A 23,895-nucleotide genomic window follows, 5' to 3' on the forward strand; every position below is an offset into this window, starting at 1 on the left:
ACAATCAAAATAAAAAATCCTTCAAGTAGCACCTTAGAGACCAACTAAGTTTGTCATAGGTATGAGCTTTCGTGTGCATGCACACTTCTTCAGATACCATGCACACGAAAGCTCATACCTATGACAAACTTAGTTGGTCTCTAAGGTGCTACTGGAAGGATTTTTTATTTTTATTTTGACTGCGTCAGACCAACATGGCTACCTACCTGTACAGGGCCATCTCAAACCGGTTGGGCGCCGTGGCGCGGAGATCGTTCCGGCGCCCCCGCCCTAATGGGCGGGTGAAGCGCACAGCACGGCTTCCACACAGCTTAGATGCACAGCGCCCTCCTGCCGGCCTGGCGCCCTAGCACCCCGCGCCACCGAGACTACCCCTAGAGCCGGGCCTGTACCTGTAACTAGTATATCACAATGTTTAGCTGGTGATATATCACAATGTTGAAAAACAGGTATCGCCCAGGTGATATCTCTCACTGATTTCCCCTGGGAATCTCTTGTGCTTCCTGAAAGTCTGCTCTGGAATGACATGGCATGAAACATCTTGTACCTACTGGTAGAGAGGACTTTTCCACTCAGGGCTTCCACCCCCTTTACATGCATATTCCCCCCATGGTAACCCAGCATGGTACATGAAGTCTGCCATGATCCGACGACTACTCAGAAAGATAAATGGAGATCAGCAACTTGTCCATGCTCCCATAAATGGTTCTCCACTTAAGAATCAAAGTTGGGTTTACATAGGCCATACTTATGTTTGTGAGGAAAAGATGGGCATCTCCATAGTGCCATAAAAAGAATATGGACTGTGCCAGTAGCAAAAATAAATAACTGGGGTTTTAGAAATAAATCAAACACTAAGCAGAGAACAATATAACAGAACAGAAGACAGTATAAAATCTGAAAGTTATTCTGTCACAATGCCATAAAAACTATGTGTACCATTCTTTGTATTCATTGCTTTATATACTCTCACCTGCTGGTATTATTCCAAGAGGAACTTGTGCTCTAACTGGTGCAATTATGTCATCACCATCCCTCCTGGCATCCATCTGGGCTCTCAGCAAAAGGCCATGAGCAACTTCATGGGCAGTCCCATCGCCACCAACACAAACCACCCTGAAGCAAAACAGTGGCAAGACTCTCTTCATTACAATTTACAGGTGAAACTCGGAGAATTAGAATATCGTCAAAAAGTGCATTTATTTCAGTAATGCAACTTAAAAGGTGAAACCAATATATGAAATAGATGCATGGCATGCAAAGCAAGATATGTCAAGCCTTAATTTGTTGTAATTGTAATTACTGGTATTTGTCTTTAGGCGGGTCAATTATAAATTGAATGTAATTAATGAAATGTAATAGCGATGTTTATTTTTGTATTATTGTAACTATTTGTTTTATTACTGTGGAATTTCCAAAAGAAAGCATTTGTAAAATCTAAAATAAAAATAAAAAATAATTCAAAAAAGTCAAAAAAATTAAAGTTTGAGGGGTTAAGAACATTTATTAAGATTCTAAATTAATATATTCTAAGAAAGAAATAATAATAATTTAATGTGCTTAAACTAATAAAACAAACCATAACTCAGAATTGCTTGAATTACATATTATGATACCCTACACCTGTTTCATTTTGGAAAATCTGAAATTAGCCAGCTCAATAGAAAAGCCTGTGAATGCTATGATACATAGAGCTTCTGTGAACCCAGACTGATTAATTTGCTAGGGAGTCAAATGGTGGCGGGGTAATTCTGGGTGTGCACAGGAATGCCTGCATTGAATAGCGGGTTTGTGGCAAAACTCTGAGACATTGGAATGATGCAAGGGATAGAATCCCAAGATTAAAAAGAAGCTGTGTGCCTAGGCCACTTATTACCCTTTCCTTGAATTAGCAGCATCCTTACAGTAGAGAAAAGCAGTTAAAAGTTACACTTACCCATGAAATGACGTCAGGTCACATTCCTTAAGTAATTTAAGAACATGTCCTTCATATTCTGTAACTATGAAATATAATGCAGAAACAGATACATTTCAGCAGCATTCAACTCAATGTAAATTGACAAATCTGTCTTGGAAGTCATAATTCACAATTCAGTGTGCCAAGGAGACCTTTGGGGGGTTTTCACTTAGGAGATCCTTATGCCAACTACTAAATTATCCTGGCTATCAAAAGCACATTTGCCACTCAGTATGCCAGGCTGTCATTCTAGAAACAAAAAAATATATTCTAGAGCCCCAGTGGGTAGACAGAACTAATCATTTTTTTTGTTTCTGGATTGTGATCATGGGCACTATTTCTCCCTTATATTTTGAACAAGAAAAAGTTAGTTACTTGTTTGCAAATTCATAAACTAGTATTATGTGGATACTCAGTTATATACAGTACATTATCTGCGCTTTCCATAGCGATACGATGGTTATGTTGTGATTTATAGTTGTAGATCTTTGAAGTGCAAGCGTCTGCACAAGAATAAACTGCCATCTTCTACTAGATGCAATCATATCACACCACACAGAATTGAATTATCTGAAAACGAAATGGTATTTGCATCAGTAGATGCACATTTCTAACTTGGACAAGTTAACCATGGAAATAACAAAGACCGGAGACCAGTAACGAAAGAATATAACACAGGAGGGTGGCGGTACAAGTATACACCAGAGTCTGTAGCCTCTGGAGAAAAGGAATCTGTCACTCTACATCGCTGTCTCTGTTTGTTGATATCCTACGCAGTACAGCAAATCCGGCAAAGAAAGACTAAACTGGCATAATGCAGATGGCATCAAGCATCATAACCACATTTAGCATTTTCTAGGGCATCTTTGCCAGAAGAGACAGCCCAGCTGCATCCGCTCATCAAAAATTTCTGCTGACTGACATGACACCTCCAGATGGATTTTTTGTGTAAGAATGTGCATTATTATATGCAAGATTACATTAATCTTTCATGCTTGTCTGTCTTTGGTGAGAGTACATTCTCACTCTCCAGTGCTTTTAAATATTGTTGCGCTCACTCAGTGGTTATTTAAAAACTCATAAACACATCATTATTTGTATTTTGCCTTAGAGTTAACCTCCCGCCTGCTTCATTAGGATGGGTAGCAAAGTCCTTAAGCAAAAAAAACGGTGCTGAACACCATAGCACAGTTTCTCACCTGGTTCTGCAAATGGGAATTCCAGCCGCAAAACAGCATTACATGCAATCTCTACATATGCTAAACCCTTGACCTTTAGTCTTGAAAGGCCAAGAGTGCAAAGTGAAGAGCCCAGAAGCAGCTTTGTGGCACTGTCGCTAATGTGTAAACAAGTTTCTCACCCCTCAAAGCTGTAGAGATGGGTAGAAAGAAGGCCCCTGCTTAAATATAAGCCTGCACAGCTAGAATAATGCCCCCAATTTTTTTTACAATCCTTGGGAGCCAAGTTTGAAATGCTCTTATAGCTCTACACATCCCATCTTTAGCATGATTTAGCAAGGCTCGGGAATCATGTACTCAAAACATGCTTAGGTGGACATTTCCCCTGCTTCTTTGACTCTTTCACAGGCCAACATGAAGGCAAATAAGCTCGAATGCAAATAGTCAGAAGCCAAGAGGAGAGTGAGATTATGTCTGAATCCAGTTTTGCTCTCACCTTGCTTAGGGTTATGTGTAGGCAGAAGATATCAGAAGCATTGGCTTTCTTTTTTTCCAACTAACTACAGTTTTTCCATTATGACTGAATCAAAATGGTGGATGGATTTAACTATGGTTAATCCAAATGAGCCAAGCCCACGCACAATGGCCAGCTTGGACATGCAATAGCTAAAAACTAGCAATCAAAGAAGTGAAAAAAATACCAAGGACTCAGGCCAAAATGACAATTTACTAGATATATGATTTTCAAGTCTTAAGTGAATTTTACTCAAGTGATGTATGGAAGTGAGAGCTGGACCATAAAGAAGGCTGATCGCCGAAGAATTGATGCTTTTGAATTATGGTGCTGGAGGAGACTCTTGAGAGTCCCATGGACTGCAAGAAGATCAAACTTATCCATTCTGAAGGAAATTAGCCCCGAGTGCTCACTGGAAGGACAGATCCTGAAGCTGAGGCTCCAATACTTTGGCCACCTCATGAGAAGAGAAGACTCCCTGGAAAAGACCCTGATGTTGGGAAAGATGGAGGGCACTAGGAGAAGGGGACGGCAGAGGACGAGATGGCTGGACAGTGTTCTTGAAGCTACGAACATGAGTTTGACCAAACTGCGGGAGGCAGTGGAAGACCGAAGTGCCTGGCGTGCTCTGCTCCATGGGGTCACGAAGAGTCGGACATGACTAAACGACTAAACAACAACAAGTGAATTTTATTCCTTTTACAGATGAGATGAAAACTCCAGGACAAGGCCCTGTTTCGATATTCTTCCTCAGCTGGAAAATTGAGAGACCCTATGTTAATTATCATATCAAAGTTTTGTAATATATTTAAGGTATAAATTTACAAACGTATATATATAAAATTTACACACGTATATTTAGGAAATATCCAAAGCAAATTAATCCTACCTAAATCTCTTAGAGTTCCAAGGTCAAAGTGTACCAATTTTGTCAAAGTAACTGGCTCACAAACGTATTGGGCCAGTTTGATATGATTAAGTTAAGTCCACCAGGTCTCTGAATTTGACCAGCAAGGCAGCTTCAGGCAAACTGCATCCACCTGCCGATTACTTGATATCATAGGTCAACAGCAGCACAGTGCTAAGATGAGAGATAAGCCCTCTGCCTGCTCTTAGACCAGGATTCCTCAAACTCTGCCCTCCAGATGTTTTGGGACTACAATTCCCATCATTCCTGACCACTGTAGGCCAAAAACATCTGGGGGGCTGAGTTTGAGGAATCCTGTCTTAGACAGTAAATGGCAGCCTAGGGATCTCTCTAAAAGGTAGGTAGAGTGAACTTTCTAGCCACTCCTATCTCAGTGCTGGCAGAGAGGAAAGGATATGTTCTGTGTGTGTTCGCATGCCTACCAGGAGCCATATGGGTCAGAGCTGCTTACCTGACCTCCTGGCAGGTACAGTAAGTCACTGCTACTTACCAGAAGGGGAAAGGGAAATGAAGTGGTGAGGTTGGCATGGTGCAAACACATCAATGAAGCTGATTCAGTGGTCCTGCAAGTATATTTGCACCATCTTCCTTGCTTCACCTCTCCCAATAAAAGCAGCAGTGGCTCACCTTCCAGGTCTGGTGGAATTGCCTCTGCCCCAACACACAGTCTACTACTGTTTGTGCCTGCAAGCCCATCTGGGGTGTGTATGAGTGTGAGGAACAGAAAGACAGCGCTGTGCACCTGATACAAAGGTGTTTGTGACAATGCATAGGTGTGGAAATATAAGTGTATAATATTCAATACTACATTGGATGGGCACTTATAATTGGAAAGCAACTCTGTATAAAGTTGGTCAAGTTCCAATTCCCCACCCAGGATTGAGTAATTGATTAGACTCCTTCCATTCTATCACAGTGCAATCCTATGCATGGCTACCCAGAAGCATGTTTCAATGAGTTCAATGAGGCTAACCCCTCAGTTTGATTGTGTACAGGTCTGTTGTCTTACTCCCTAGAAAGTCTGCCTTTTGCAGGGTTAGTGAATTGTGCTAATTGTTTCATTAATTTCCTATAACTTCAAGTAACTAATAAGCAGGATGGAGAAAGGTATTTCAATAAATATTTAACTAAATGGTAAACCAATGACTGCACATCAACACAAAGTGATTTTTGCTAATAACAAATTTCATTTCTTTAATGTCATGTATGCCAAATGATGTCATTAAAATAGAAACATTAAATGCAGACCGACTCATTTTCGGAGAGGCCACCTCCAAAAATGGATCGAATCATGTTACACAAAGCATCTTACCTGTAACGTCAGCCCTAATGTCAGCAAGCTTAAAGAGAGGTGCAACTTGTTCGTGATAAATGCGAGCAGCCTCTTTTCTATGACTATTTGGATTGACAAACACTTTTAATGACTTTGGTCTATTCGGGAAACCTTTAAAAAAAACACAAGAAAACAACCACATCAGGGTTTTTAAGGCTAATTCAAACCACTTTGAACACACAGCATTGCAAAAGAATAAAAGCATGGATTTTAAACATTAACACCTGCAGATGAATATGCATCCTGAAAAAGTACAGCAAATTCTGGCGCGTGTCTGTGGCCATCTTTTCTTCTTTATTTTTTGCATGAAGCTGCTCATTACTTATATATGCCACCTACGTAATCCTGAAACAACTGGAGCAACTGACCTGCTTGTGCGTCTCTACAGCTAAGAATAACTAGTACAAATGAGTCAGTCACCCTCATCAAGAGCATTATGTGACAGCTATCACGAAAGAGGTTTTAGGTCATGGTTCAAACCTGAAAGGAGGAGGGAGATCAAGTGAGAAGAGAATATTCTCCTGAGAATTTTAAAAAAGGAAGTGCTTCTCAGCAAGGATTTGATAATAGTACCCCTTCACATTTGCTGTGGAGATTCGATACTACAATTTTCAGGATTTACAGATTAGGTTTCATGCCACACAGAAGGTGCACAGGTGCAAAAGAAATCTGCCCTTGATTAAAAGGATCAATAAAATAAAGGTATGAGAGTAAGGGTGGGGGATTAAAGCCAAAATACACATTTTGAAACAACATGTCTTGTTGATAATCTGTGCTTTTATCACTACAGCATTTAAAAATAAATTATCTTGTTATCTTCCACCTATCATACTACATTATTTATCATCAATCCTAATCATGTACACAACAGGTGAGAATTCAAAGGACCATTTGTTAAGCAGTTATTTGCCCCTCCCTAATATCCCAAAAATGTTCAGTTAAAAAAAAAACACTCACACACCAAAAATAAAACAGCTACATTTTATTTTATTTTATTTTATTTTATTGCAACGTTGGCATTATCAGCAACATGCTCTAACCAACTGAGCTATCCAGGATTCTTAACTAAGGACCATGGTTTATCACACCAAAAATAAACCTTGTTTTTGTGTACTGTATTGTTCCATTGGGACTTGAGGCTTGCAAGGGAAATGGACACACTCAGGCATGATCTTTCTGGACAGGCAAAATAATGTCAAGTCGCCAAACAGAGGTCAGGGGTGTCAGCACCAAGGACAGATCGCTCTAGGGCTGGCTAGTTGGAGCTCTCCCTCCTACTGCAACTATAGAGGGATGTTGCCACCCGAAGCCTTCTGTAGGCTAACAAGGCCTGTGATACGATGACTCTATCTACCTGAAGGGGTACTTTGCTTTTCTAAAGGCCTTTACCCAATTTTGTATCCATTAGCTACTTTGGGGTTAGGGGTATTCTGCTGGGGTTTTGTCTTCAGGTCCACGTCCTTCGGCAAAGAAAGCAAGAGAGAAGCTACTGAAGATTATTCCCTGGAGACAGCAGCCTGTGCCTCATCTTCCTCTGAATCTTCCTCAAAGTACTGAAGGTCCCTGGGGTCAGGGGCCCTGACACGCTCTCCTCTGTCCCATCACACTGTGGATCCAGATTTAATGAACATATTACAGTTTGCTAAACCAGAGTTAACCATAACATCTAAGTGGAGAAACCATGGTTTAACAAACCACATCTTTTCCAAAACTGGTCATGCATAGGGTACACAGGGGAGTGGCAAAGGACATGCATGGGTACAAGGCTTGTTCTCAGTCCAATAACCAATGGTTTATGAGTTGGAAGTTGTTATATATGAAACCAGCAAAATGATTTTCAGAAACATAAAAAAACACCTTAAAATGATATCCCAAAGGTTTTGGAGAATTTGCTTCAATATCTTGATTCACCAGGGACTTTGTTTCCTCCTTCCCAAAATATATCATTCAGCAGCCTTATAGCAAACGACTTTATAATCTAATAATGTTAAATAGTTTCAGGTCTCATTACCGGCATATAAGTGCTGTAGCCTTTGGCATCATTAGAGCCTATTGAATTGCTCATTGTAGCTTCCTTTGCTAAAGTGAACTAGGACTTTAAAACAAAATAGCCAACTGTTCCTCTGGTAGCAACAAATGTGCTAATATGCACTAGTTTAAACTTGATCTATCAGTGAATCAATGAACCATGAAAGGTAGGGGTTAATCAGGGAGTTCTGAAAACAAAAGCTCATAGGGCAGCAGAGACGCTATCCTCAGACACACATCTGTGCTGTTTTCACTGTTTAGTTTTATGGCAGCAGGCTTATGTTTACAAAAGTTAAGGGCTTGAAATGATGTCACTGTCACATACGTTATTAATATTTTATACAACAAGCAATAAGAAAACTGCTACACAGAGACAGAAGTAATGATGTGAATAAACATTTTCCATGCTAACTAGAGATATACCACTGTTGATGCTACACTGTTAATGTATAACATTAATGGGATAATTAAACCTTCACGCATGAAGCTTTTGATGTTCACATTAAAAACTTGGTGTGAGAGGCATGTTGTAAAAGGAGCTTCTGTAAGAAATTTCTTCTATAAAATTGGCACTCTTATTTCTTATACTGAAAGCATAGCTCTATATTGCTCACTGCTAAAATCAAGCAAAAATGTAGACTAACAATCTCTCCTAAGAGATGGTTTATATTATATCGTTTTAATTTAAACCAAAAATCATCACAGGTTTTTTTAAAAGGAAAATATGGCTGCATTGAAACAAACCTTTTCTGGTTTTGATGCTTTATCTTAATATTTCCTAAAACCATAGAATTGTAGAGTTGGAAGGGTAGAGACCATAGAATTGTAGAGTTGGCAATGCAGGAATCTTTTGCTCAAACCCACAACCCTAAGTGTCTCATGCTCTTCCAGCTGAGCTATCCCAGCAGTCATGCAGGGATGTTTCGCCCAATGTGGGTCTTGAACTCATGATTCTGGGATTAAGAGTCTCATGCTCTATGGAATGATTTATATTACACAGTATTCTTTCGAATACTACAACAAACTAAAATAACCACCCCAATCTTCCCCACTTCATATAGATTCCTGGTTTCAAATCTTGGTTAAGGAGGAATCTGGTAAAGTATAGAAAAATAAACTGGAACCAGTCATATGCTTTTAACACAGATCCTTCTTTGTCTTTAACTGCTGCTGGTTCTCCTTGTTTGTTTTGTTTTCTGGTTGTAATTTGTTTGGGTTTTAGGCTGTACTTTTATATTATTTTGTACTATCTTCCTTTTGTGTACATTTTCCTGGTGCACTTTTGTAGAAAAAAGTGAGGTATAAATCCATGAATAGCAATAATAAATCATATTTGCATTTCTAAACAAGACATCTACTGCAAACTAGAGTTAGCATAAACTCATTATTTCCGATTCTGCGTTGTCAGCTCCCAAACAAACCACAGTTTGAGGGCAGCCTCAAGCTTAGAAAATTGCCTGGTTTGGATCTGTTTATTAATTCAAGTTATGAACAAAGCTTTTCCTTGAAATCCACAGTCAAATCACTAAGCATCTAATTAACAATAGTTTCTCATTTCATCCAAACCAGGAAACTATGGTTACCAACTGTAGAGCAAGTTAGTATGCTAAACAAACTTCAAAACATGGTGGTTTATGAGCCTGGGTTGTTCTGAAATCACACAGAGAGCTTTACTGCGGTCCATAGACCCAAAATACACAGTACAGTGATAGTATATCAAACGTTCTTAAGGTTTAAGATCGGTTTTGCTAACCAACAGAGTAGCTTTAGCCTGTACAGTACATACTGATTTCTGATTTTTACTGCCTCCAAGAGGAATTTTGCTACTGCTGGTGTAATAGTATCAATCTTATCCTCAAAGAGGACATTGCTTCTGATGAAATGGAAAACTCTAGTTAATTAGAGATTTGCTGGTTTAATTGCTGCATGCCACAAAGGGAGGAGCGAAGTATAGCTGCATACACAGACGAAAGTTTATGCATATCTTGGCCTGGTGAGCCAAATTATGTTCATCTAAGCACAGGCATTGGCAGTGTTTTGATGTGATTAAACCAGTTTAGCAGTATAAAAACAACCAGTACAAGAACAACCCCTCCCTCCAGCACAGTTGCAATGAGATCAGAAGTTTCTGCATTTTACTTCTTATGTCCAAACCAATAAACAGGTCAGGTTTGTAAACCATGGATCAAAATTTGCTTGCTTCTGTAAACCACAGTTAAGGATAACCACAGTTTGAGTTCCTGCAAAACAAGTAATTAGTTGAAAACAGAAGTGAAAGCTTCCCAACTCATCCTCACAGATGTGCCAACGGGGGAGTGGTAAATTGAGAGTGCTAGCCCTGAAGCTTGTGCATGTAGTGATAAATCAGAGTTTTATTGGCAAGCCAGGCCAGTAAAATGTTTGGCTTCTTGTTACATATTAACAGAGGCTTAGACGTATTAAAATCAGCTAAATAGGATATGTCACTAACAGAATAAGATTGCAATTCTAAGTATACTGATCTGGGGGAAAGTCCTACTGAAATCAAAAGGACTTATTTCTCAGTAAACATGTTCAGCCTCATACTGTAATTTTTTAACATTAAGAATGTTTAGAAAATATAGAAATAAAGTCTTTCTGAAAAGTGCTTACCATTCAAAATTTCCTTCAGATGCTTAAACCACAGGTAACAATGGTCCTCACTTAAATTACTTAAATTGATGACAGAATCCTTAAGTTTGTTTCCTTCTTTTTTCAGGCAGACAAAAACTGTGATACCTAATAATAAGCCACCTTTTTGCTGCCCAACAAAACGACGGCGTTTCAGTTTTACGGAAAATACATCTTCCATTTCGACATATTCCTCTTCATTTGTCAAGCCCACATTGGAACCACCTGCCCAAAGGAGGAAGAGAGGGTGTTTATTTTCATACTACATCACAGTTTAATCCCTTATGGTTCCATCCTAACTAAAAGTGCACATACAAAATATCTATTATTATCACTTTTTTCCTGAATGCATCCCTTAAAAAATAGTTTTAGAGATACTTAAGGACTGTTCATGAACTGTGAAGAGAGGACAAGACTATGTTGCTAGCAACCATGTGGGACTTACCACAGCTGCTTCCATGCTACACTCAGTAATGTTTAAAGTTAATACTTCTTCACAGAAATGATTGTGCTCCTCTCCTCCACATTATGTTACTCCTTCTTCAATGGTTCACAAGGCCAAGAGATGAATATCTCCCTTTACATCTGTAAAAAAATTCTGAGTGTCCTGTCCTCCCCCACCACTGCCTAATTTTGATAGCAGCTGCCCTTTTACATACAGTTCCAAAAGTGCTTTTTAAAATCCCGCATACAAAATCTTTAAAAAAAGAAGAGAGAGAGAGGCAGTTTGGGGACATAGCATGGAAGCTCCACCACAGGTTTACTACTTTTCTCCCTTTCTTGGTTTTGCCTGACAAAATGGGTTATATGCAAGCCAATATGTCACTGAGTAACTTTGTCCGAAAGGCTGGAATTCCTTGCACCACAGAGACACAGTGCTTATTTGCATGTCACGGTAAACCAGTGTTTCTCAACCAGTGTGCCTCCAGATGTTTTGGGACTACAACTCCCATCATCCCTAGCTAGCAAGACCAGTGGTCAGGAATGATGGGAGTTGTAGTCCCAAAACATCTGGAGGCACACTGGTTGAGAAACACTGCAGTAAACCATAGTTAATTTTACGTGTGTATGAACAGGCTCATCATTAGGAAGCCATTCTTTTAGTTGTCTTCCTTTAGGATGAAATTAGCAAAAAAACAAGCAAATAGACTCCGGGACCAAAAGGCTGAACCTCCTTTTTCACCTTCTGTTGCACTGTGGACACAGCCTTCAAAATGTGGAATAAAACACGATCACAGTAGTTGCAGTAGAGACTATCAAGGTGGCCACGTACCTCTTCTTGAAGCTTTCAAGGGAAGTAACCTATTCTATAAGCTTCTCTTAACATGCATGCCTCAGAGGTTCTAGTCTACCTTGCAGTAGATGATAAAGTATCCACGCAGCAGGGAAGCCACCTGCTCCTGAGTAAAATGGTTTTCATGTGTCCTTTCAGCCATTAAGGCTGGTATTGCAGATGGTGAAATACCACAGCCAAAGGCCCATGGCCAACAAATCAAGGGAGCAAAGAGAGCAGCTTGAACAAATCCCTCTGGTTACATGCCACTTATTAGATAGACAAAGACTGGTCAACCAAAAGTATTTCTGTTTTCTGTTTTTCTTTCTTTGCTTTTATGCTGTCTTACCATAAAAAGAAGGCTATCTTACAGCTATTCTGGTTGCTGGTGCTGGAATGTAATATATATACATACATACATACACATACACACACCGGTATATGACTGGTTGCACTCCTTGAAACTCTAGATTGACATCTTATGGAGAAGCCTTACTAGAAGGGATATGTAGCCTTTTCTCCTAGGCACCATGGAAATCACAGCGCATTGTTTCTTACAATTTTAAAATCACTTTTTCAATCCAATGGGTGCTCATGGCGATGTACAACGATTATATGTCATTAACATTAGATATACATTTTCAACTTTCAAACTTTTGACTTCATCTGCATCTATGGAATTTTGAACACCTGCTTCTCACTACATTAAAAAAGTAGCAACCTTTTATTTCCCATATTCAAAATCTTCTAAATAAGCTAAACTTGCCTTAAAAAAAGGCCACAAAGTAATTCTCTCCATTCAAGAACTATCCATTCATTAGTATCATACTGATTACTCCTCGCTGTTTCAAAACATTAACTATCCTCTCATATTACCTAGAAGGATACAGGGTACCATCTGTTCTTATAAGGGGTTTAAGTATACATTAGATATCATGCTATTTATTTAATTCAGCACCCACGTCCCATTGTATTCCCCCCCCAAGTCAATTTAATTACAAAGAATAAAGATAATCTTTCCTGCCAGGTTCTTCCATCACCATAAGAACAGAGCAGGGACCTTCATAAAGTAGGCTGCACTTGTTACGGTAGGTCCTCTTCCATTTTTAACTACACTTAACGTTAAGAAAGGTCTTAACAAAAACAATACTACACAGCTCTTAAAAATATTATTATAAGCCAAGAGCTTGTCTACATCGATTTTGGCACATCTGCTTGATAGAGAGCATAAACAGGATTAGCTGGATTTATCTGCTTGATGCTAATTGTACTCACAGTTTCTGCACATGTCCACTTCCCCCCCAAATACAGCATGTAAAATAAGTATGGCTAAGAGAGTTATTTCTACCAGCATGTGTTACGCACTTGGATAAGGCATGCTATATTCTTAAGTAACCGAGTGCTCCTAAAAAATGGGTTCAGACGTGCATTTTCCTCTAATTACTATCTATAATTACCTTTGAAAAATTCTTCACACTTTGCTAAACCTTAATTCTCTTCAGCCTGAGAGTGAAATGAGGGGGAAGAGGATTCCTCACTTTTCTCCTTGCTTCCCCCTTCAGCTTTGGAATGCAAACCGAGGGGTAGGGGAGGAGAGAAAACTGGCCCCACAGAATATGTACCTTAGATACATATCATGCGAGTCAAAATCCCAGCCTTCACAAGAGTCTTTTAAGTTGAAGGGCAATTTTTTCCTTTCATAGCTGTATTAGCTAAGCTTGACCTCGGCCAAAATGGCACCTGCATTGTCTTCTTGTTTGGAGGCTATGAGAATAAGTATGGTAATATCCCAAGCTTTGAAGGCCTTTCTTATTTCTGGATCCCCAAAGCTGCCAGAAAATGGAATTTAGCCAGGCAGCAGGTAATATAAATTGCTAGGGCTGTACTCCCACAGAGATTAAATAACCAATCACAGGATTGGCCACAGAGAACATACACCTTTAGGCCCACATTCTCTAACCATCCAGAGGACTTTGCTAAATATATAATGCTAAAAGTAATAAACGAGACCAGCTCATTGCTCTCACAGAATTGAATTCAAGAGAATGCAAATTACTTGTTTATATGGGAGATGTGCTATTCCAGCCCCTCCCTCAGCACCCGAGGATCACTTTTGTTATTAGTTGAACAGTGCTCTCTGTTGAATAAAGCAGAACATCTCATATAATGATTACTTGTAACTCTGGAGATTTTCAGTCTTTGAATTTAAACACCTCTCTTTTCTGTCTTGTGCCACAAAGGGCACAAGTAACAATGCAGCCAAACTGTGTGTCTTATGGCAAAAAAAAAAATAGCCAAATGAATTATGATTAACTTTAATGTATATCATGGCTACATACATGGCTATTAAAAAATAAAGGTATGTCTAACACTGCATTCTATATACTTAGTTCAAAGTAACTGGAAGTAAACCTCATTGTACAAAGGAAATACGCTCAATGTTCCTGTCAAATATTTTCCAGACAAATTTGACAGCAATATGATCTGATCCATCTGAACCAAACCTACTTTTCACTCACAGCAAGAAATCACAGTATTAAATAATACTGTGCAGTCTCTTAGAAAAGCCCATTTCTTACGGATGAATGAAAGTTTCCTTTCAGAGGTATCTTCTGTATAAACAGTAAAGCATCACTGAATATGACCCAGCACTCTGTTGAACTGCTGCAAGTATAGCTGCAGGATTAAATGATAAAGCTCAGAAACTTCAAAATACACATGACACTAAGGGCTTATTCATACATGCACACCAATTTACTTACTACAGTATTTCATGCCATTTTGATTCCCAGTTGCGCATATGAACTACCACCATTTAGAATGGGGAAAACTAATATGTGAATATATAAGTTCTTTCTCAGGCTCAACACATGCTACTCCTTGCTTTATGCTGCAGCCATTAGGTAGTGAGCATACATGTGTGAATTGACCAGATTCAAAGATGTAGTGAAATGCGTCACTGAAAGTTCCTATTGCAGAATGCAAACTGTAGTTACTACTAGGATTTTTAAAAATAGGGTAGGAGTCAACTAATGAGTCCTGTCAGCAGAAGTCCTTTGCAAGATGGCTTTCCCCACCTCTCCTCCCCTGCGTCCCATGCCCCCCAAACTGGCTCAAGGTGAAGTTGGGAGAACCCCAAAACAGCATTTAGGGGAAGGATAGGGGAATTGTTCCAGTTGGAAAGTCAAAATGCTTGTCATGACAAAACTCACATTTTAGTGCAACGTTTAATTCCTCTCGTAGTGTACATGGGGTGTGGGGGGTTCAACTAAATTGTACTCAGAGTAGACCCATTGAGCTCATCTGACTTAACTTAGTCATGTTCATTCATTTTAATGTGTCTACTCTGAGTAAAACATTGTTGACTACCATCCTTAGAATAATATTAAGCCCTAGTATTCTCATACCAAAATTGCTTGGAAATTCCAGGTATCCAGTGGTTAAACTCAGTGCAAAATGGTGCCCAATTATATCCACACATAGACGGAAGCCTGCTCCTTGATCACAGGAAGAAAATTAGGTTGTGCTATCTTAAAAGGTGTCCAAATCTGATAACAAACAAGCAAGTTTCCAAAACATATAGTAAATATGTATGTACTGTAATATGTTACCAAAGTGTGTGTATGAGTGTGCATACACACCCTAAGTGAAAACAGTTTTAGAAGTGTTTATATACTATTGTATGTAAACATCAAGGCAATCTGTGCTTCTTATGAAGCAGATACCACACACAATGGGCAAGCACACAACATTCAGACCACAAAACTACTTCCAGTTCAAACTGTGTACTCTTTCCCCCCATGTTGTTTTGTGCCATGTGCTGCACTGTGTGGGGCTTGTAATCATTATATCCACCTGTGAATCAGATCAGTCAATCAGGTCAAGAACAGTAAGCTGACTGGTCAGAAACGTAATATAAAAACCTCACATTCCTGATAATACAAGATGTTGCACACAAGTGAAAGTGCATCAACGCAACACAATCAGTCAATGCAGAACACAAAACCGTACAGTGCTGACTTAGGATGAGTCTGGAAAAGAATTGCCTGCGTTCTTCTTTGTAATATATGTGTCAGCTGCATAAGGAGAAAAGCTAATCCTGTATGTAGATTTCATTATTACTCCACAGCCTTTATCCATGGTAACCATAATTCTTAATCCTACCATTCTCTGCAACTGTAGTCTTATTTCTATCTCATCTTATTCCTACCAACTATATCCAAACAAACAAACAAAGACCACATATACATCAAGAACTGTACTAAGCAGTGGGCACAAAAGAGACAGTGTCGTACAGAAATTTTGGTTAAGAATCCGATTCCTATAAATACACAACAACTCGTGATAATAACGTCCCCCTTCCCTCCCACCCTTGTCCTGGCATTGTAAAATCCCCCCCTACCAGGGATTAGACAGCCATGGGCACCTGTACATCCTGCCCCTGCTTGAAGTGTGATGAGGAAATCTTATGGACCACAGACTAAGGGTGCCAACTATCAAGCTGTGGTCCAGCCAGGTGGGGAGCACAGGCACCCTTCTGGTGTTGACCAAGAGGGACAGAAGAAACTTTGGTTAATTACTATATTGCAGCAGGGGACTGTGAGGTAGGGCGACCCACCAAGTCCTCATTCACTAGAATCATCCTAATTATGACATTAGGTTGGCTTGTGGAGGGACACACGACAGACCAGCTTACCCACCCCCACTATTATATCACAGCTACCCAACCCAAATTGTTGTTGACTGATAAGAGGGGCCTGGTACTGGCCACTTATCAGCAGTTGTGCATCTATGTACAGAGATCAGGATGAAGCCCTGCATGAACAACAGGGCTATTTCAAAATGGGGGGGGGACAAGCTCAGGACATGCATTTGTTATTACACTTTACTTCTCTCTCTCTCTCTCTCTCTCTCTCTCTCTCTCTCTCACACACACACACACACACACACACACACACACACCATCTCTATAACTACATCACATCATAGCCAATGACAAGAATTTATTCCTGGTATCAGAAAGTATGTCATTGGCTCAGGGTTTTTTTGTTTCTCTAACATTCTCTCTGTTTCCAAGATACACACTACTATGTAGAGTGTAACATCTGTTGCTTCAGAGATTGAAAGGTTTGCAGAACCTGCCTAAGCATACTTTCCTATACCCTGCTATTAGGTAAATTTACAGGGAAGATATGTGGTCTTAACGCAAATCAATTAGAACATGGCAAGTTAGCTGTACACCATATACAGCTCTGTTATTTAAAAGCTGCACTGATCAGTTTCTGCTCTAACCTTCCTGTCATAAAGCAAGTAAATATTGCATCAACATATCTATTTTTTAAACAGTTTTTTCTTCGTAAATATATTGCCCACTAAGTTATGTTGTGTTGAAATATATTAATTTATTAATGCAATCAAAAATTGAATGTTGAATGCATACAAAATCAGATCATTAGAAGTTTACTCTGGAATGCCAGAGAACTAAAAGCACCCAAAGAAAACGAAATTCTCAACTGATACCTGCAATCTTGCAGAGTTCCAAACAAGAGTGCAAACATGCTATCTTCAACATTTCAAGAAGCATTAGTTTATACAATTAAATATTATTTACTTAATATATTTGTTACCCACTCTTCACAATCCCAGAGTCTGATGTGTTACATTTTTAAGTGTTACATTTTAAATAGAAATACAACAGAAAAACCACCATTGCTGACTAAGGGTTGTATTCCTGCTCAGAGTAGACCCAATGAAAGAGATGGCTATTAGGAATGTTAATTTTGATGTGTCTACTTTGAATAAGTTGAATATGACCCTATGTCAACAACCAGTAAGCTAGTAAATCACAACAGGCTCCAGCCTTCATGCCTAGCAAATGCATGCCTGAGCAAAAAATTCAAGCTTTAAATCAACATTAGTACATTTTTAGAAGTGTTTGCAACTTATTCAGTGTTCTATGCAAATAACCACTGCCCTTATCTGAAAGTTACCCAGTAGTACACTGACAGGTAATAAAAGGGTTTAAAAACAAGGTAACTGCCCCCCCCCCAAAAAACCCATTTTGCTCTTTTCAAGTGCTTTGGATCATTAGCAGGTAACAACTTACGCTCATGGGACTGTGCCATGCAACAGTAACTTTCCACCAGAAGTCGGCAGACCTATGATGACAGTTCTAGCCATGCAACTTGGAGGCATGCCTTAACCACCACCAACAACAACAACAACATGTGCTGGTACGTTATTAGCTTTGCCTGTTATTATACTTTATGGTGCCATTGCCAAACAACACTGCATATTTCTTCCAGAAGTCCGTTTCTCCCAAGACTTCACCACAAATGCATCAAATACTACTATGATGTGCAATGAAAGCTGCCATAGTATCACCCCTGCTTTCACCCCTGCTTTCACCGAAGCATTACACTCATATAGAATAATTTATTCTGAATGAATAATTGGCCGTGGAATAGAGTCTAACCCAATTGCAACTTATGAAGGTTGTTACTTTAGATGGTTGATCCTTTGAAACTCCCATAGGACAGGCTGGGGAACGGCAGGCAACTCACAGAAATGAAAAACAAAACAAAACAAACAAACAAACAAACAAACAATAAAGCTTCCACAGTTCAAATAACTTTAAAAATATTAAGGGAATAAGGGAGCGATCTTAACCCTGCACTACCGGGGGAGGTTTGGAATTAGCAGTGGGCAAGTTCTGCCACTGGGAAGTCTCCACTGAAAGAATAGGCTGTTGTGAAGCTACATCTGATGGTGTTCCTGCTGGCAGTAGCAAGAGTGAGGCCTCAAAATGCAGAGGCGGAGCAGTGTTAGACAAGGATCCCTAGATCCCATGTCAGTCTGTTTGCAGGAGACGTAGCTTTGCTGACCAGCTGGGAGTTAGCAAACCCAAAACTGCACGTGCACAAAACACACAATGCCACCCCCAACCCCTTGCACTCAGACCAGCTGGAGCTGATGGATCTTCAAATGTGACAGAAGCTCTGAGCGACGGTGGTCTCCTATTACAACTGCTCTGCCCAATAATAACAAAATAACCATGCCCATTTAACAATTGGGTCTGATATGTAGTTATGACAATGGGAGACAGAACTCAGCTATCTCACAACAGTTAGCTGATTAGTACTAAAAAAATTTTTTTGCTTGTTTAAGCCATACATTACTGAAAAACCATAGAATTGTAGCTGTAATTAACCAAAAGGTCAAATTTTAAAAGAAAACAGCAGATACCACCACAAGAGTAACAGATGTTCTTTTGAGTTCATCTGGACAAAAACATAAGCATATGTGAAAGAAATCCAATACTATCATAAAATCAGTTGGTGTCTAAAATAATAGCATGCCCTTATGGCAGAATGGTAATATATGTATCAAATGCACAACACATTATGTTTCAACAGAATGTTCCGATAAGAATTCATAACCAGCAGAAATTAATGCCAGATTTTTTTTCCTCCACAGGGAGAAGCTACATAAAGATTATAGCAGGCCATTACGGCATGCAAGCACATACTGCTCAGAATTCACAGCTATTCAGATTTGATCTGTAAATGCAATATAAAGGTAACGATTAAGTTCCACTATCAACAAAAATAGAACTTCACAAAATAATGCAAACACAAAGAACTTTGCTAAGGTGAACAAAGCAGCAAGCCAAGATAATGAACTGACATTTTGCTACTGCTTTAGAGTTTTTCAACATACAGTAAAATTCTTTCACACCTCAGTATTTTTCTTCTTCTTAATAGGACACCACTATGCAAAAAACATAGACCAGCCACCACAAGTTAAGTGTAATTAAGTGGAAAATTCTAACATACACTAAAATTTTGATATCCCTTCAATTCTGTCTCATGTATTCAAGTTGTGGGGGTAGAAAATAACCATGAAAATAATGCTTGCTACAATTTAATCATCCTGGGAGAGTTGCACCTATGCACTGTATTCTCAAAACTTGAAATCTGCCTTTCTGCAAACTGTATTCAAGGCGACTTCACAAAGAGTAAAATGTAATAAAAATGCAGTGAGTTACAGAGCAATCCTAACTCCTTCCCCCACCTCAATGCTGTCCTGAGCTCAGGACAGTGCAGTGTTAGAAACTCAGCTATACAAACTGTTCACCAAATGGCACCTTACAAATCAGTGACGGTCGCCACAACAGAGTGTCTAGGTGCCATAAAATAAAGTAAAAACCCACAAGATTACAAAGCTGGAAAAAAATTGTGTACATCATCAGCACAATAAAATTCAAAAAGCATATTTTTTGAATTTTTTGCTGCTGTTTTAATTCCCTTCAATTATTTCAGGTGTCGTTTGTGGCCTTTTGAAAAATGGAAGCAATTAACCAACCCAGAAAGAATGCATCAAGAATAAAAAGAACACCCCAAACCATACCTTTGTATTTTGAGCAAATTAATCCAGAATAACTGCCCATTTCCAGCCAGCCAACCAGCCAGATGGAGATGTCGGTCACGAAACCTGGTGACAAGGCATCTCAAATTGGTCACAGGTAAACCACCCAAAGTCACAAAATGTACCTGGAACCCAGGGAATTTTGAACACTGGGACAGTGTTACATTAAAATTACAGTATCTAACCACCTCAGAAGACGTGGGTGGCGCTCTGGTCTAAACCACTGAGCCTTGGGCTTGCCGATCAAAAGGTCGGCAGTTCGAATCCCCGTGACGGGGTCAGCTCCCATTGCTTGGTCCCAGCTCCTGCCAACCCAGTTCGAAAGCATGCCAAAAAGTGCAAGTAGATTAATAGGTACCGCTCCGGTGGGAAGGTAAAAGGTGTTTCCGTGCCCTGCTCTGGTGACGGTGTTCCGTAGCACCAGAAGCGGCTTAGTCATGCTGGCCACATGACCCGGAAAAACTGCGGAGCGGACAAACGCTGGCTCCCTCGGCCTGTAAAGCAAGATGAGTGCCACAACCCCAGAGTTGTTCGCGACTGGACTTAACTGCCAGGGGTCCCTTTACCTTTAACCACCTCATAAAAAAACATACATTGGTTTTCTAAAAATAAAATCTGTGTAAATTACTCATCTACCAAAAGCTCTGAACTGAATGTAAAACAATAACAAGCATTGGGCATGTATCTAAGCCCAGTGGCCGAAACATACATTGGACCATTGAGCCCTTGTCACATACAATGAATATTAGGATTCCCTTTCAGACTGTTGTGTTGTGAGCAACCAGTATGTTAGACTTTCACATTTTATTTCTTTTCTTTTAGGTATGTGGCTGCCATTATGTCATCATCTTTACTTGCTTTCCTATATAGGACTTTACTGAGTCTTACATACCAGTTACTTTCCTGGCTGACTAATCAATTCATGACTCATCACTTCCTTGTAGTGCTTGCTCAGCACACAACATCCGCAACCACACTCATACCTCTTCCTTACACTCATACCTCTTCCACACTCATACCTCTAAGTATGCAACCAGAGTTGCAAATTTCATGAACATTTAACTCATTTCCCAATAAACATGCACCGGAAGGATGCCATCTCGTCGCCCTGTATTCAGTTGGCCATGCAGAAAGGGGTGTGTTTATATTTTTGCACCTTTATTCATTCTGAGGACTGTAAAACTATGTGTAGGATTCCAAAGAGTATCAGTGGCCATTTGGAACCATTAGTGTTAAAATATTACTTCCAATCGTACCATACATTTAAAGCTCTCTTGTGCCACTTTTGACAGTCACGGTTTCCGCCAAAGAATCCTGGGAACTGTAGTTTGAGAGTTGTTGGGAGACCCCTCGCAAAGCCACAAAACCCAGCAGTCTTAACAAAACAAAGTTACAGTACAGGGATTCTTTGTGTGGGAGAGCGATGGCTGTTAAAGTGTGCATGTGACAAAAATGTGACAGACTGAGTGCACAAGCACAACCCATTCCATGTTTCCATGGCTATTGGGCAGTCCCCAACTTTTTGTTTGGCCTCTTGCAGTCAGTGCCTAAAAACATTACCCTCTCTTTTATGCATTCCAATGCTCATTAGGAAAGAACCAAACTCTTTCATGTAGTTATTCCCTGCCAAAATGATGCATCCTGATGTCAGCTTGAGAGACAGCAGATTCTTTCTCGTTTCAGATGCCCAAGATCCGGCACTCAAGAGTATCATTTGGTTCTCAGGTAACCAGAGATGTCAACTTGACTAAAATATTGGTGGGGGAGGCAACCCTGCCTTGCAAAACCGATCACAGGATGGGGTTCACACACAGCATTTGTATGGCAATGCCCATCAACTTGGTTGGGCTGGCCCCCAAAAAAATGTTTAACAGGGGAGGCGCACGAAGGGACACCAGCCCCTTCTATCAAGTGTGCAAACTTGAATAAAATATTGAGAGGGGGCAGGTAAGCCCTGTCCCACATAATCACTTGATGCGGTGTACACACCCAATTTGAATGGCAATGTCAATCAACTTTCTGGGGGTGAGGCTCAAATATGTTATGGGGGGGCAAAGGGACATCGACTTTGCTCCTATGCAAGTAACCCACCCACCGGGTGCACGCCAGTCCCGAAGTTAACAAAACTTTTCTTTCGCTGAGAGAGAGGCTACCTTCTGACGTCACGCCCTCCCTGCCCACGTCTTTGAGCGACACAGCGGAGAGGGGGCGGGATGGAGGCGGCAGAATGTGAGGGCAGGAAAAGGAGCTGAAGTTGCGCTGCACGCCCTGCCGAACGCGGTTCGAGACCCATCGTGAACTCAGCAGTCCTTCCTGCCGTGCTTCGGGCTGTAGCTCTCCGTACACGGCGGTAATCCCCGCCGAATTCAGCGGAGGAAGCTCTGCACGGAGCAGAAGGAAATCAAAGCAGCGTTTGCTGTTGTCCCTCGCACTCGCTCGCTCTCACCTACGGGCCTCTCGGGTTGGATGGGGCGCCAGCTGAGCCTCCGCGCGCTGAGCACCACGTCGCAGCTCCTCTTGTCGACGCCGAAAATCCCCCTCAGGAGGGGCTGCTCGTCTTCGCCTCCCGCCTCCGCCTCCGCCTCCCGCACCGGGGGCGCCCCCTTTGCTCCCTCCTCCTCCTCCGTCGAGGAAGAGGAGCGGGAGGAGGCTGCCGCCACTTCGAAAGGGTCCTCCGGGCTCTCGGCGGCCCAGGCTATCCTCCTCCCGGGGCGGTGCATGGCAGGCAGACAGCTAGGAAGGAGAAAGGGGGCAGGAAAGGCGCCTCAGCGCGTCGCCGCCGCTACCAAGGCAGCGAGCCGCTCTCCTCCCCCTTGTCCCGGGTCCAGCTGAAGGAGGGAGGGAGGGAGGGAGGGAGAGCGCGCGCGCGCGCGCGCGGTCGGCTTTGGGCTTAGGCGCGCGACCTCTGACATCTCCCCGCCTCCCTCACGACCAACTTTTAAGCCCGTGCCCCGCCCTGGTCACGGGGTCGGCCTCATGAGGAGGGGGAGGGAAACTTTTTCTGAAAGGCGGGAAAAGAGCCGCGAGACTGAGAGGGATGGTTCTTTTTAATTCCTCCGCTCGGAAGAGCGCGGCTCAGTTGCCTCAGAGGGAAAGGGGTGGGGAGGACACAGGTGTTATCCAGTCACCAAAAAACTGCCTGTTGGTTTACTTCAGAGCTTCCCAAACTTGGGTCTCCAGCTCTTTTTGGACTACAGTTCCCATCATCCTTTGACTGCTGGTCCTGCTAGGTAGGGGATGATAGGAGTTGTAGTCCAAAAAAGTTTGGGAAACATTGATATACATAGCTGCCAAGTTTTCCCTTTTCTCGTGAGGAAGCCTATTCAGCATAAGGGAATTTCCCTTAAAAAAAGGAATAACTTGGCAACTTTGTTGATATAATGGATTAATTTATAAACCGCTTGCTCAAAAGAATAAAAGTGACACCCTTCCCCAACCATTTCTTCCTATGCATCCTCTTTGTTTCCCTGCGGAAGTTATTGGAGAGAGTCTTCTATTCATTCACTTGTATTGGGAGTAAGATGACAACCCCACCCAGAAATGTTGGCTGAGAATCTCTACAACCACAATTACAAAAGTCTTATGTTCCCAGGGAAAGTGAAGTCTTT

General features: G+C 40.9%; 1 protein-coding gene across 2 annotated transcripts in view; it reads right to left on the reverse strand.

Moving 5' to 3' along the window:
- CERKL (CERK like autophagy regulator) overlaps positions 1-23,193 on the reverse strand; it is a 35,223-nt gene extending 12,030 nt beyond the window's left edge. Inside the window, exons 1-5 of one of the 2 annotated variants that reach the window (XM_035133725.3) lie at positions 22,734-23,193; positions 10,570-10,812; positions 5,890-6,021; positions 1,937-2,000; positions 974-1,116 (exon numbers count right to left, since the gene is read on the reverse strand). In XM_035133725.3, the coding sequence (XP_034989616.1) occupies positions 974-1,116; positions 1,937-2,000; positions 5,890-6,021; positions 10,570-10,812; positions 22,734-23,007 (856 nt within the window). In that variant the 5' untranslated portion in view covers positions 23,008-23,193. Of the gene's footprint in view, positions 1-973; positions 1,117-1,936; positions 2,001-5,889; positions 6,022-10,569; positions 10,813-20,269; positions 20,325-22,733 lie in introns of those variants that run through there. The other variant, XM_088660497.1, reaches the window with a different exon arrangement.
- Between the last annotated feature and the right edge of the window lie 702 nt (positions 23,194-23,895).

This window comes from Zootoca vivipara, chromosome 1 (assembly GCF_965207765.1).
Source record: "Zootoca vivipara chromosome 1, rZooViv2.hap1.1, whole genome shotgun sequence".
NCBI classification, from domain to species: Eukaryota; Metazoa; Chordata; class Lepidosauria; order Squamata; family Lacertidae; genus Zootoca; species Zootoca vivipara.